Raw genomic sequence first — 13829 nt, 5'->3', positions numbered from 1 at the left:
AATCATTCATCACAGTTTGAGATCCACCCAACACTCAATAAATGGATAAAACAACAAGTATTCTTGCTTTTGGAAAAAAAAATTCAAAAAAAATTTAAACAACAACCACACTTCAGAGGCTAAATTACGCACGAGTAAAATTTAGGCTTGTGGTAGAATATTACATAAGTTTGAAACTCTCAACATCACGAGTGCAATAGTCCATGGATCAAAATAGGAAGGATTGATTTTTCATAAAAACTGTTAAAGTGCCAACATTATTGTACCACAAAGCAGAACATGACTGAAAGTTGGGGAACACTTGGTATGCATTGATTCCTCTAGATAAGAGAAAACCAACATTATTATCTATCCAAAAATCAAATGCACGTGTTAAAAATAGTAAGTCCAAAAAGGCATAGCGATTGTACGTAATTTTTATTTATTTACACATATTTAAGCCCTAAAATGTTATAGTTACATGCACAACACTCAAACACTTGACATAGTAATTGTATATAAATGTAAATATGAAAGTTTAGGTGTTATGTCTGTGAATAAATAAGAATTGTATGGTATGCATGCAAATTTCTCTTAATTAAAAGAAAGAAAAGAAGGGTGTTCAAACACGAATTTAATTTATGAGCTCAAATATTTTGATATTTATCTTTGTATATATGAGCTCAATCATTATATCAAACATGATTTGGAAACATGATTTTCAAACCCCTGATATTGGAATGGAGTGATGATGGACAGAGTTTGATGCAACTAGGATAATAATTTTCTCTCTAAAATGATATTATGAACAAAGCAAATTCAAAACAAATATTAAAGCTATTTCTTGATATAGGTAAAATGCTATTGATTGTCAAAAATCAATAGTTGTATTCATTAATTTCCATTTAATATTACCTTATCAACCAAATTTGACAGAAGGTCTGAGAAAATTATTCATTGAATCACAGTAGATAAATAATATTTTTATCAGCTATCATAAATAAGCTCACGTATCTTGATAACTTCTAAATTCTCAAATAAATTAGAGCTCAATAGATAAACATCTAAAGTCTTCTTATTACATGAAAGAGAAGAAACCAAAATAGAATCTTTGCTTTTCTTCAACCACAATGAGAAGGCTTTCAATGACTTCTCAAAAGCCTAAGTGGTGGGTTCTCATAACCCTAAAAAGCAATCCAAAACCAATGTCAATATGAACTGTTCTCACAAATGTGAACATCTTATAAACCATGCCAAAACCAAATTATTTAAAGCTACCCACAGCCATATAGGATAAATCTACCACAACCCTCAAGTATGAGCTAATGAATTCACTAGATAACTCACAAAGTCTACCAATCAGTAGTTGAGCTTCAAACGTTAAAAACCCTAAATCAAAAATCATGGTAAGAACAAATTAAAGAAGAGAGAAAGAAGAACAAAATCATAATGAAGCAAGATAAAAAAGCACAAAACCTAGCAAGCCTCCGATCCCAGCTTCGAATCAAAAGATATGAGGAGAAGACTACATCGAGAAATCTTAAAAAGACTTTCGCTCTTTTAAGCTGTTCCACCGCAATGATGCACGCGACACAAGTGCACAACCAAATAATTAGGGAAGGAGTAGGATAGTGTAGTGTAGATTTATATATTTATTACTATATAGACTTATGATTTTACATAAATTTATTTTTGGTTGGGATAAAATTTACATTGTTTATTTAAAAAAATTCAATTTAAAAGAATTTAATATATTTTAAATTTAAATTTTTTATTACAAAAATCATAAAATTTAAATATAAAAATTTTATATTATTTTATTTTTAGTTATTTATTTATTTGGACCCTTAACGAACCAAACACAATCGTTTACGAACCGAACCCAAAAATGTTGTTCACGTTGGGCTCCCTTGCTAAACGATCAAATTGAACATGAGCAAATTTTTGAGCCGTACTAGAGTTGTCAGTGAATAATAAGCCATTTTGACAGCCCTACTTCTAACATTCCATTAAAGTAGGAGTGAAAATGTAACTCTATCAAAGTTTCCTATGATTGTAAATTGGGGTTATTTTATGGATGAAATGAATAATATTTTCTCAGTGAAATTGTTCATCCCGCACTCTTATGTTTTCTATTTTTTTTTCTATCTTCTGAATGCTTTATACCTCTAAGACTTTTTCTAAAAATAAAAAACAGGATTCAACACATTTAAGTTTTTTTAACTTTTTTTATTAACTCATTTAAATACTGATTTATTTGACATAAATAAATTAAGTATAAATTAATTTCAAATATTATAAATTTTAAAGAAGTAAATTTTGATGTACCAAACAACTATACTCCGCTCGCGCCAGGGCTGTCGTCGAGCCGTAGAGCCAGTCAAAGCGGAGTATAGTTGAAAAACGCGCAGCCCGATTGTCGCCTCCCGTGCTCGGGTTCACCGCCAAACCCTAGCCTTCGTATGGAATAATTTCTCGGAAAAGAGAGAGGAACATCTTGGTTGTTGTTGCCTATAATTCTCTTCTCGACCTGTAGATTCAGGATCCCCGCCGTCTGGTTCGAGAGAAATTAGAGCAATTCTTGTTTTGTTCCTCTTTCCTTGGCCCAGTCCAGGCTCTCGGCTCTACCTAATCCAGACGGTGAAACCCTAACAGTTGGTGTTGTGGTTGTCCATTCGCATAGCATCTTTCCCACCTTTAAGTCCTAAGCTTTCTAGCTGTTTTTCTTTTGGGATTCAGGGGGATCTTTCGCTCCTTTTATGGCTGCCACAGCGACGGGCTCTCAAGGAAGCGGGCCGCGGTACGCCCCCGAGGACCCGACACTTCCGAAGCCGTGGAAGGGTTTGGTCGATGGGAGCACTGGGTATCTGTACTATTGGAATCCTGTGACGAATGTAACGCAGTACGAAAGGCCTGCTGCGGATGAACATCTTCCCCCGCCACCGCCGCTTCTAAAGTTGGCCCCCCTATCATCTGTCCAGGTTCATCAGCGTCATCATGAAGAAGACGGGAGATCTCGGAGCCATCAGGTACTGGCTAGATGAACATCAAATTTGTAACTAACTGTATATTCCTTCATATTGAACCGCTGCTTGATTTTGGAAAAAGAATTGTGCTCTTTTCTAATCTCAATCTCTTGAGAGCCTGTCTAGTAGAAATATATGTTTCATCTGATGCATAGCGATTATGGCTAGCATGTTGGATTTGGCACAATTTTTTTGAAATTTATTGTCTTTTGGTTACATTACTATAACTAAATGAAAATATGAAACTAAATAGGACACAATGAAGAAAAAGCATTATGTAGCCGACCCTGCCTAGTGGGATTAAGACTTTGTTGTTGTTGTATTGTCTTTTGGTTACATGAACGTGATATGGGGCTTGTTATAGTAAGTTATCTGTAAGGATTGAAAACACATTACCTGAATATTTTAGTTACTTGTCTGGATTTTTCACTGTAATTCTATACGACTCCCATCAATGTACTATTTCGATGTAAAGATTGAGTGGTTCCATTTGCATGTGTGATAGATTACATGCAAAAGAGTAGGCTGTTGTTGTTTAAGAAATGAAACTGAAATGCATAAAGCTCGGTGCAATGAATTTAAATTTTTTTTAGCTGCATTGCATCTGATATTGACTAAATCATTTTTCAGCATCAAGGAGTTAGAGTTAGTGGTGTACGTTCAGGACATGGTTCAACTGATGTAGGGCATGGATCTTCTGGCCCACACAGTTATGCACATGGCTCTGTCCATTCACGATCTATAAGAAGTCACGGGGCTTTGGATGCAGGACTTGGTTTATCCGCTGAAGCATACCGCCGTCATAATGAAATAACTGTTACAGTAAGTTTTTGCATGGTTACTATTCTTGCCTTATATACGTCTATATGTTTCTTTTTTTCTGAACTCTGAGTTTCTAGCAATTCTTTAATTTATGTTTGTTACATATCTGCAATATAGAAGTTAAGATGTACGATATGGTGTCGAATTTTTGTTGGAAGAGTTCTTTCTGCATCTGGACACCTTTTTCATTTTCTCAAGATGGATTACCTCACTGCAAAAGTGTCTGCTAAATTAATATTTTCAGTCTCTATGTTCTCGTAATTTTCAAGTACTGTTTAGTATGAATTTATCAAATTTGTTGCGAAAATATGTAAATCCTGCATTTCTTGTTGTATTTGATTTACAAAGTTGTTAATTATTGATCATGTGGGTTCATGTAAATTCTTCTTGTTTATTATAAAAAAGGTTCACAATTTTGGATCCCTATTCATTCCTCGAGCTTGCTGTGTTTTTATGGTCCATGTTGGTCTTAACTTATGTTGAAGTGAACTGTATCTTTTTTTGGTTCTTACTTTTCATTTTGATAGTTTTTTTCTAATATTACTAGTTTTGTTTATTATCCTTACTTCTGGTTGTGATCAGTTTTGCATAAAATTATATATTGTAAATGTTAATTAAGCCTCCAATTTTTGACAGATTTAAATATATTTGGGAACAACAAAAGTAGTTAGTGATTGAGAAATGATTTTATCGCCACATAAGTTTTTTCCAAGGGGTTTTAATCTGTTGCTATATTGACCAAAAGGTTTAAGTGGATAAATTTAGTATACACTATAATGTGGTACTAAAAGAAAATTGCGGAAAGTACTTTTGGCAAACTTTTGTTTGGCAATAACATTCTTGCAGCTCTTCAGTAATTTGTGTTGAGAATGAGCTTTTTACGAACCAAATTTGCTAATGTATATTAGCTATAAAAAATTATTTTTTTTTAAACTTATTCAGAATAATATTTTGTAGTATCCGCAATATCTTTTAAAAGTCCTACTTTTGCCACACTAGTTCACAAATATTTTACCTGCAACTGCTTCCTTCCCAAATGAACACTTAGTGCACTTGTATGATAGCTGCCACCCATGTGTTTGATAATTTTTTTATTTTGTTATGGTCAATGTTATGTTTTTGAGGGTGCTGATAAGAATGATATTGTTTTGAGGCTGCTGATAAGAATGATATTGTTTTGAGGGCGTTGATAAAATGAGCAGCAATTTTCAGGTGAGATGGGCTGTGATACTTGTCAAAATAACCCAGTGTGGCATGGTATTTATTGATGAACCCCAAAACTGAGTCTTATTTTTTTTTTTTTTTGGTCTAGCTTCAAATTAATACCCTGGTTAAACCAATATGATGGATCGTTTTGACTGTATTGAAACTATGTGTTAACATGGATAATCTAGTGGATGGCTGTTGGGGTTTGTGATGCTTCTTTATCTTTACCGTCAACATGTAGTGAAGATGTGCGGACAAAAAGGAGGATTTATTCAAGTACTACGTCTTCAGTAGTGCTGATCCTTAAAATACAAATTTAGGCTGTACCGAGACTATTTGAGTTGTTATATTTGAAAACTAACTGTTGTAGTTGGGGGGATCTTCTTTAATGTGTGCATATAAGAATTGAATGTGGCATTTTAATGTCGGTGGAATATAGTTTGCATTGTGTGTTGTGTTTGTGTTAGCAAGTTTTTCCCCCTTGAAGGAAGGAGTGGATGTTGTTTGATCTCCATTCGATGCAAATGTGTGATATCACAGTAAGTTATTGCTAGTTTCTATTACATTTTAAAGATTACTGACTAGGTATATTTTTAATATTCTTCAGGGAGATGATATTCCTGCACCATACATGACATTTGAGTCAGCAGGTTTTGCACCTGAAATTTTGAAAGAGGTACGTGCCTCATTGACACATTTCTAATTTTTCAGACTTCTTTTGTCTGCATTGGGCAATATAAGTTTTCAGTGCTTTTAACTTTTCATGCATGATATATTCTATTTTAACTTGCAGGAGGTTCCATTTATTATTTCAGATTTATGTCTATTTATTTTCTTTCCATTTTGTACTTCTTTGCCGCAGGTGCGATATTTGCTCCAGGGAGGAGCTAAATGTCGTACTGTGATGCGTTTTGCTGCCCTCATTAGTGAGGGCTGCATATAGCTGGAGAAACCTTTATGGTGGACTGTTTTCGGGAAGGGCTTTCCAAGGCATCAGTTCTCTAGCTGCTGCCCTCTTTGGGGTGGCCCACATGTAGCTGGAGTTACCCTTGCGGTGGACCAATTGTTGGGGCGCCTTCCTAGTCACCAGTCTTGTGGCTGGGCTGCTTCTGCGATTTGGTTCAGGCTGCCACTCAGTCAATAATAGAAGGCCCTTTCTTCCGCTCCAGCTTGCATCTGCAAGCAGTTGTCTGCTCTCAGAGGATACACGTTTTCTGGCATTAGTATATCCTGCACGTCTTCTGGCATTAGTATATCCTGCAGTTTACTTCCAAATATGACAAGTATAGAAAAAAGAACCAAGTGATTATAGATTTAAAGAATGGTGCTCCTCATCGAGGGTTGTGGGTTTTTGCTTTTCCAGGTACACCGTGCAGGTTTCTCTTGTCCTACTCCAATTCAGGCTCAATCATGGCCCATTGCATTACAAGGCCATGATATTGTAGCTATTGCGAAGACAGGCTCTGGGAAAACAATTGGTTATCTCTTTCCTGGTTTTGTACATCTTAAACGTGTTCATAATAACTCAAAAATGGGTCCAACTGTGCTAGTTCTTTCACCAACTAGAGAGCTGGCAACCCAGATTCAAGTTGAGGCTGAGAAGTTCGGGAGAACATCAAGAATTTCATGCACGGTTAGCTCTCTATCTTCATCCCCTCTCTCTTTCCCCTTGTTTTCTCTCTCATATACACGTGCTTGTAGAATTGTGAATTTTTTTTGTTATTGTTTGGTGTGATTTGTTTTTGTGTGTTTGTTGTTCTTGTGATTTTTTAAATTGTGGCATTGCGCCATAGTTACTGTTTTTTTTTTGCGTTGTTTGAAAGCCCTTACATCGAGGCATGTTATCTATTATTTGTTTATATGCTTCTTTTGCATTGAAATTTCCTATTCTTGATAGCTATTACACTGCGTAGTAGTTTTTATTTTTATTTTTTATATATATATATATATATATATATATATATATATATAGATTATGAATTTAATATAATTTTTCCTCAGCCTATTGGAATTTTGTTTTAACAGCTTTTAAGCCTGTTTAACTCTTACAGGCCTATGCATCATTTTGTTGCCTGAAAAACCTCTGAATTGATACTTGCTTTGCTGTATATACTTGTTTAACAGTTACCAAATTTGTTTTGCCTTTTAAAACACATGCATAAATACGGTGACTAAGCCCTTCCAATTGTAACGAATTTTGTGTATTATTTATTCTTGGGTTGGAGTGTGCATGTAGGTTTTCTTTTGTACTAGCTTTGTAAGTTCTTTTTCTTTCCCTTCTAAAAATTTTTTTGTTATTTGATTTTAGAAATGGTTTATTGCACTAGATTTATAGTTCAGTTTCTTATAATTTGAATGCCAACATAATGACACAAGGATATGGCAACATGATCCAACTCTAAGAAGTAGGACACAAGTTGTCATTGGCAGAATGTTCTTTTTTATAATATTAATATTGAATGTGATTAAAACACACAACAATAGGATTTTATATTAAAAACATTACACAGTGATATATAATATAACATTTTTTTTAACAAAAAAGCTTAATATTCATGAAGAAAAACTAACATTATTTAGTACAATTAAATTTTAAAATTTTTTCAAGTGAACTGATTTTCGTTTGTTAATAACTTCCCAATAATAGCATTCTTTATAGGATTATTATCAATTCATTTGGTAAATAATTTAGAAGTCGTTTTTCTGTTACACCATAAAAAATGATTAAGAGTGACAAAAATTATAAAACCTTTTTAATAACATCACTACTTTTTAGAGAAATTTAGAATATCATTATAAAATCTTAAAGAAAATAATTTCTATTTTTAAAAGAAAAGACTAAAATAAGAAATAATAATATATTTGAAATAGGTTTAAGGAAGAAACTCAAAAAAGCTAATGCCATTCACATTTTTAAATATATGAGTGGAGAGAACGAAAGTGCTGAATATTCAGTAGTGGAAAACTTGACACTCATCACAGTTGGTGGAAGAGCAACGAATGTGGGCTTTAATTCTTATTGTGCGGGTTCGTCATGTGGATGCCAAAGAGAACTCGACTGAATGAATGTTACGGCAATGCAAATAAGAACGAGCACAAGGTTTGCGAATATCAAATAGCAAACAATAGAGAATAGAACTCAAGTGTGGTAGGTATGCAAACACCGAACAAGAAAAGGAAGCCAAAATAAGGATTATGATAGCGATAGATTGTTTTTGAGGAAAATCAATCCTTTTTTGTAAATTTGACTGCTAGGCATGAACTAGAACTAAACTATGATAGATTGTTTTTGAGGAAAATCAATCCTTTTTTTGTAAATTTGACTGCTAGGCATGAACTAGAACTAAACTATGAAAGCTATATCGTGTTTCTTGTGCCCCAGTCCGGTTGCTCTATTGTTGATCATATTTGATCAGTGTCTAATCCTTGCATGGTTTGAAACATCTTATGCATAGTTTTGTTTTAAGTTTGTCAAAAACTTGTCAGAAGCATATCTATGTCCAACACATATAAAATGAACGCAATAAATGTTGAATTGTCAGTGCTTCGTAGATGTGTTATCATATATGTATTGACTTTTATATATTGTTTTCATGTTTATTTGTTAACATCTATCTGTTTTGGTGAAGTGTTTGTATGGTGGCGCCCCAAAAGGTCCGCAGTTAAAAGATTTAGATCGAGGCGTGGACATTGTGGTTGCAACTCCTGGAAGATTGAATGACATTTTGGAGATGAGGAGAATCAGCCTACGTCAAGTCTCATATCTGGTTCTTGATGAAGCTGACCGAATGTTAGACATGGGATTTGAGCCACAAATAAGGAAAATTGTAAAAGAAGTTCCTCATTGTCGTCAGACTCTCATGTTCACTGCTACTTGGCCTAAAGAAGTGAGGAAGATTGCTGCAGATTTGCTTTCTAACCCTATTCAGGTTAACATTGGAAATATTGATGAACTTGTTGCCAACAATGCTATTACCCAGGTTTGGAATCTAATAGCCTTTTCATTAACCTAGTGGTTTTGTTAATTTTTGGCCACTGAAATTTTGTAGTATCGACTAATCATTTTTTTGTTTTCCCATCTATTATAGTATGTAGAGCTGATAAGACCGATGGAAAAGCAAAGAAGGTTGGAGCAAATATTACGGTCCCAGGAAACAGGTTCTAAGATCATAATCTTTTGCACTACGAAGAGGATGTGTGACCAGCTAGCACGTTCTCTTGTTCATCAGTTTGGTGCTGCAGCTATTCATGGTGACAAATCACAGGTAGAGCGGGATAGGGTTCTGAACCAATTCAAAACTGGGAGATCACCCATACTTGTTGCTACAGATGTTGCTGCTCGAGGATTAGACATTAAAGATATCAGGTATGGTGATCACTTAGTTTTCTTTACCCTTTTTTTTCAATCAGCGAAATTATTGGATTTTATATTAGTCTTAAGTATCATATTGCATCGGCAGGGATTGATTTATGCATATTCTTGCAGGGTTGTAATTAACTATGACTTTCCCACTGGTGTTGAAGACTATGTTCATAGGATTGGGAGGACAGGAAGGGCAGGTGCCACTGGTGTTTCTTACACGTTCTTCTCAGATAATGATTCTAAATATGCTCTGGAACTTGTTAAAGTTTTGGAAGGGGCAGATCAGCGAGTGCCACCAGAGCTCCGAGACATGGCAGCACGTGGTGGATTTGGTGGCAAGTCGAGACGCTGGGGTTCTGATTCAAGTGCTCGAGACAGAGGCCGATTTGGAGCCGGTCGAAATGATTCCACCAATGTTGGGAGAAGCTGGCATGTCCTATCATCTTCAAGTAGAATAGTAGCTGATCATGACCGCAGTAACTACGGGCGTGATCGTGATGTTCGTGTCAGGTATTTGTTGGCTCTGCGCCTCTTCATTATCAGAAAAAGTATTTATTTACTTTGCATGTTATAATGGTGCCAATATTCTTTACCATTTTTATTCTATTTTTCAAATCCAAGTCTTTAAACCAAACATATTTTCAATTTGATATGATTATATTATCCATTTGTCCCCCTCAATTATGACTGGCTAGACAAGTTTAGGCTAATATTTGATGCTACATACTACAGAGGATGTGCCCCGTTTATTAACTTCTTTTGAATGTGGTGAGCGTTCTACTCTATATTATTGCTATTGCATTCCATTTTTGAAATCACTAGTGTAATTGAAGTTTCAAAATTCTAATCTTTGTCAAGTTTAGGGAAATTAATCAGAAGGATGGCAAACGGAAAATTTTTATCACTTGTTTGACTTGCCGGTAATGATGGCACAGAATTGTGGAATAGAAATGCTAGAAATTTACTGTTTCTCCAACACGCGCTGCAAAAACATTGTTATTAGTTGGAGAGTTTTTGAATGCCAACTGCCACACTTTGGGCAAGAGTTGGCAGGCTCTATTATGTCTGGATGTCAATCCCTTATCCAAATTTCATTTTCTTGATTTCTGCCTTTGGTCTCTTTAGAAATGAATTTTCCTTTGCTTTCTTCCACATCTTCCTTTCTCTTATAATTTATTTCTACTGCAACCAACATTTTCCTGATGAACTGGAATTAACTATTTTTTGGTTAATTGGAATTGTTCGTTTCATGCAAATATAAGTTGGGGAATACCTACACCCTTGAAAACATAGTTCATTATGCAAAGTTTATAATTCGGGTTTTCCTATTTTTAATTAATAATTACATGCACTTATTTTTAGAGGTTTCATGGTGTACTTCATAGATATTTAACTATTTATAATTCCAGCAGATATAATCGTTTGGATGGGCACGCCTTAGATAAGCATCCTAACAATGATGCCAGAGGCATCTTGAGAGGCCGTAGCCACAGCTATAGCCCAAGTCCTAGCCCAAGGAGAGGGCATGGTCTGTTGAACAATGGTCACAGTCGCAGCCGCAGCAGGAGCCGATCTAATACTCGCAGCCGGAGCAGGAGTCGTAGTAGCAGCATCGGACGCAGCAACAAAAGGCTACGTACTGGTGGGTTTTCTGACAGGCCATCACCAAAATACAAGCGGAAGGATCTATCAGTTGACCATCACCATGAAGGACAATCACCACCATGGAAACAAAGGGAAACTTCAAATGATCGTCATCTTGCTTCACCTCCACGCAAGATTGCCATCACTAATAATCGTAGCCGCAGCAGGAGTCGTAGTCGCAGTATCGAACGTAGCAACGGAAGCCTACTTACTGCTGGGCTTTCTGGCAGGCCATCATCACCATACAAACGGAAGAATTTATTAGTTGACCATCATCATGAAGGACAATTACCACCACAGAAACGGAGGGAAACTTCAAATGATCGTCATCACTCTTCACCTCCACGCGCCAAGAAGGAAATATCGGTTGACCATCCTCGGGGACCCTCACCACGCAAGAAGGAAAATTCGATTGATCACGATCGTAGGCCTCCATTGCCACGATCCAAGAGAGATAATTTGTTTGGTCGTAATAACCGGAGGCCAGCATCGCCACGTTCCAATTGGCTGAATTCAGCTGATGAGCAGGACAGGTCATCATCCCTCCCCAAGAATGAATCCTTAGCTGAACATCATCCCTCACCTAGCCCGCTAAGGCAGGGCTCTCAATCCCCATGCAATCAAACGGAGAATGGAAGTGGAAGAGAATTGGATGGCTCGGAGCAGTTGAGGCGGTCACCACCTCATCATGTTATTAATGAAACTGAGCCTGATCTGCCAAGGACAGCACATGAGTTTCAAAGTCGTATTGAATCTGGAAAGCTTGCCGATGAACCTGAACGGCTCGCATCAGCGCCAGAAAATGGGGAAGAGGAAGAGGAAGGGTTAATTCTGCCAGACGAATCCCCTGAGCATGTTCCTGGTTCTAGGGACAATTGATAAGCATCAGGAAGAAAGTCTGCCATCATGCTGGGTTGCTTTTCTTCTCTCGGTATTCTTTCTTCTCTGATTTACTAGTATTGTAGACTGCAGTTAAACGAAACCTGCGTTAGAAAAAAATGTGGTGGTTTTCATCTCTTATGCAAAGGCTACTACTTTGATTATGCAGAAAATGCGGGGCATTCAAAACCTTGGGCTGGAGCAAAGCCTGGTGTTGTGGGTTGTTTTCGTGTTGAGCCTGCTTCATTTTATGAAACACATGAAGTGAACGATGCTTTGTACTTGCTTTCTATAGTTATCACTCTTGCTTTGCCGGTTTTTATAACCTCTTGATTTTGCATTTTAACGATTCCCTATGGATACGTTATTTGTTTCTTTGTTTGGCAGAGTTTTGTGAGATCTTTTCATTTTCACGGTAATCACGCGCACTTATTCGCATCATGTTGCGAAGGGATCTTTGAATTCCTATTCAAATAAAATGGTTTGGTTTGGAAGCTGACGTATATGAATAAGTACTGGTCTAGAATATGAGTATATAATTAGTTAAATTAACTTAATACTATTTGATTGAATCTATTACAAAGTGGAAATATATTTCAAATAATAAATTGGAAACATTAGCATAGTGAAAAAATGAGTGAATTAATTCAAAGCCCAAGATCATAATAGAATTAGGATTTACATACATACCACTCAATTTTTATGAATATATATCAATGACCTAAAATTTAATTCTTGTAATATTTTTCTTATACATGAAAATGTGCACTCTTTTCATTGTGGTATTTTTGATGTGATTTTTGAAAGATTTAAAGCCAAGTTTTGGATATGCAAGTATATAAGATTTGGTGGTGGTGTAACTAAATGCCGCTGGAATTAAATATTACTTGCATCGCATGAAAAACATTGCTGTATCACCCAATCTACTTGTTTCAGCAGCCTTTCACCCAGTCTCACTCACCTCCATTCAACCACCTTAATTAAAATAAAAGAAAAGAAAAAGAAAACAACCTCAATTTCAAAACAGTAAAAATTATGAAATTGAGTCCAACAAATTAGAGATATATGGTAATAATTTTAAAGTTTTAATTAATTAAAATAGCTGGAAATATGAGCAATAGTGGGTTTATTTCCTGCTGCCACTGCTCGGGTGGAAAGCAGAGCATTTCAAAGCCATCCGACCACCTCAAAGCCGTCGGTTAGATTTTTTTTTATTTTTTTTTTGGTAAATTAATTCGAAGAAAATTTTCAATGCATGAACATGATTAAATTAAATGTATATGAAAAGATAAACTATCATTGAAAGTGCTCTTTCTTAAATGATGGGTGATCGGATCTGGTTCTACATGTTTATATATTTAAATAGAGAAATAGGGAAGAGGAGCCGACCATGACGCCACGGCAGGCCTTCTGACGGTAAAGATGTAACTCTGAAATTTATGATGTTGCAGCAGCTAAATTAGACGAAAATCGGTTGACTTTATCAAATAATTCCAACGGAATAAGTTATATCAGTTTCATTTAGTTTTGATTTCAATTTTAAATTTTATAAAGCTAATATTAATAAAATCTATTTCTAATTTCAACTGTTTAATAGTGACCGGATTAATTATGGTGGAATTAAATTGAAACCCCTTTTTTATTACAAATTTTATTTGATTTCTATTTTTGAATTTTAATAGATATTATGATGACTCAAAAAATTTAAAAGAGACCCTGAAATCAACCCAAATCAAATCATTTGGACTTCTTTAAACATGTGGATCCTCATACGAGCATTTTTTTAAAAGTTATATAAACTGGATTCTTTTCAACAAAACATCAGTTTTTATGAGAAAAATCGATGCTTTTCTGCGGCTTGACTTCTTCGTCTTCCTCCATCATTCGGTTCTGGTTTCAGGAGGGTAACC

General features: G+C 35.5%; 1 protein-coding gene across 4 annotated transcripts; it reads left to right on the top strand.

Annotated features, from left to right (window-relative positions):
* The first annotated feature begins 2325 nt into the window (after positions 1–2325).
* LOC110033569 (ATP-dependent RNA helicase-like protein DB10) lies at positions 2326–12265 on the top strand. 4 transcript variants are annotated; one of them, XR_002294952.1, is made up of 10 exons: positions 2326–2633; positions 2719–3008; positions 3636–3827; positions 5641–5709; positions 6397–6666; positions 8663–9013; positions 9122–9399; positions 9520–9906; positions 10806–11971; positions 12089–12265. XR_002294952.1 is itself a non-coding variant. In XM_020737600.1 (9 exons), exons 2-9 carry the CDS (start codon positions 2739–2741, stop codon positions 11917–11919), a joined length of 2931 nt encoding a protein of 976 aa, XP_020593259.1. In that variant the 5' UTR covers positions 2326–2619; positions 2719–2738; the 3' UTR covers positions 11920–12265. The 4 variants fall into 4 exon arrangements, 3 of the variants coding, with proteins under 3 accessions (XP_020593259.1, XP_020593261.1, XP_020593258.1); XM_020737600.1 differs by having other exon boundaries at positions 2326–2619; positions 10806–12265; XM_020737602.1 differs by having other exon boundaries at positions 10809–12265.
* Positions 12266–13829: the final 1564 nt, after the last annotated feature.

Source organism: Phalaenopsis equestris, unplaced genomic scaffold (genome assembly GCF_001263595.1).
Source record: "Phalaenopsis equestris unplaced genomic scaffold, ASM126359v1 Scaffold001226, whole genome shotgun sequence".
Taxonomy (NCBI): Eukaryota; Viridiplantae; Streptophyta; class Magnoliopsida; order Asparagales; family Orchidaceae; genus Phalaenopsis; species Phalaenopsis equestris.
This window is presented reverse-complemented; position numbering and strand designations above follow the sequence as displayed.

Excerpts from the sequence above, each read along its gene's own strand:
- LOC110033569 (XM_020737600.1), top strand. The coding sequence starts at position 2,739 with ATGGCTGCCACAGCGACGGGCTCTCAAGGAAGCGGGCCGCGGTACGCC. Across the intron at positions 9,014-9,121 it reads CCAACAATGCTATTACCCAG|TATGTAGAGCTGATAAGACC; the intron begins GTTTGGAATCTA and ends CATCTATTATAG. Across the intron at positions 9,907-10,805 it reads GATCGTGATGTTCGTGTCAG|CAGATATAATCGTTTGGATG; the intron begins GTATTTGTTGGC and ends TTATAATTCCAG.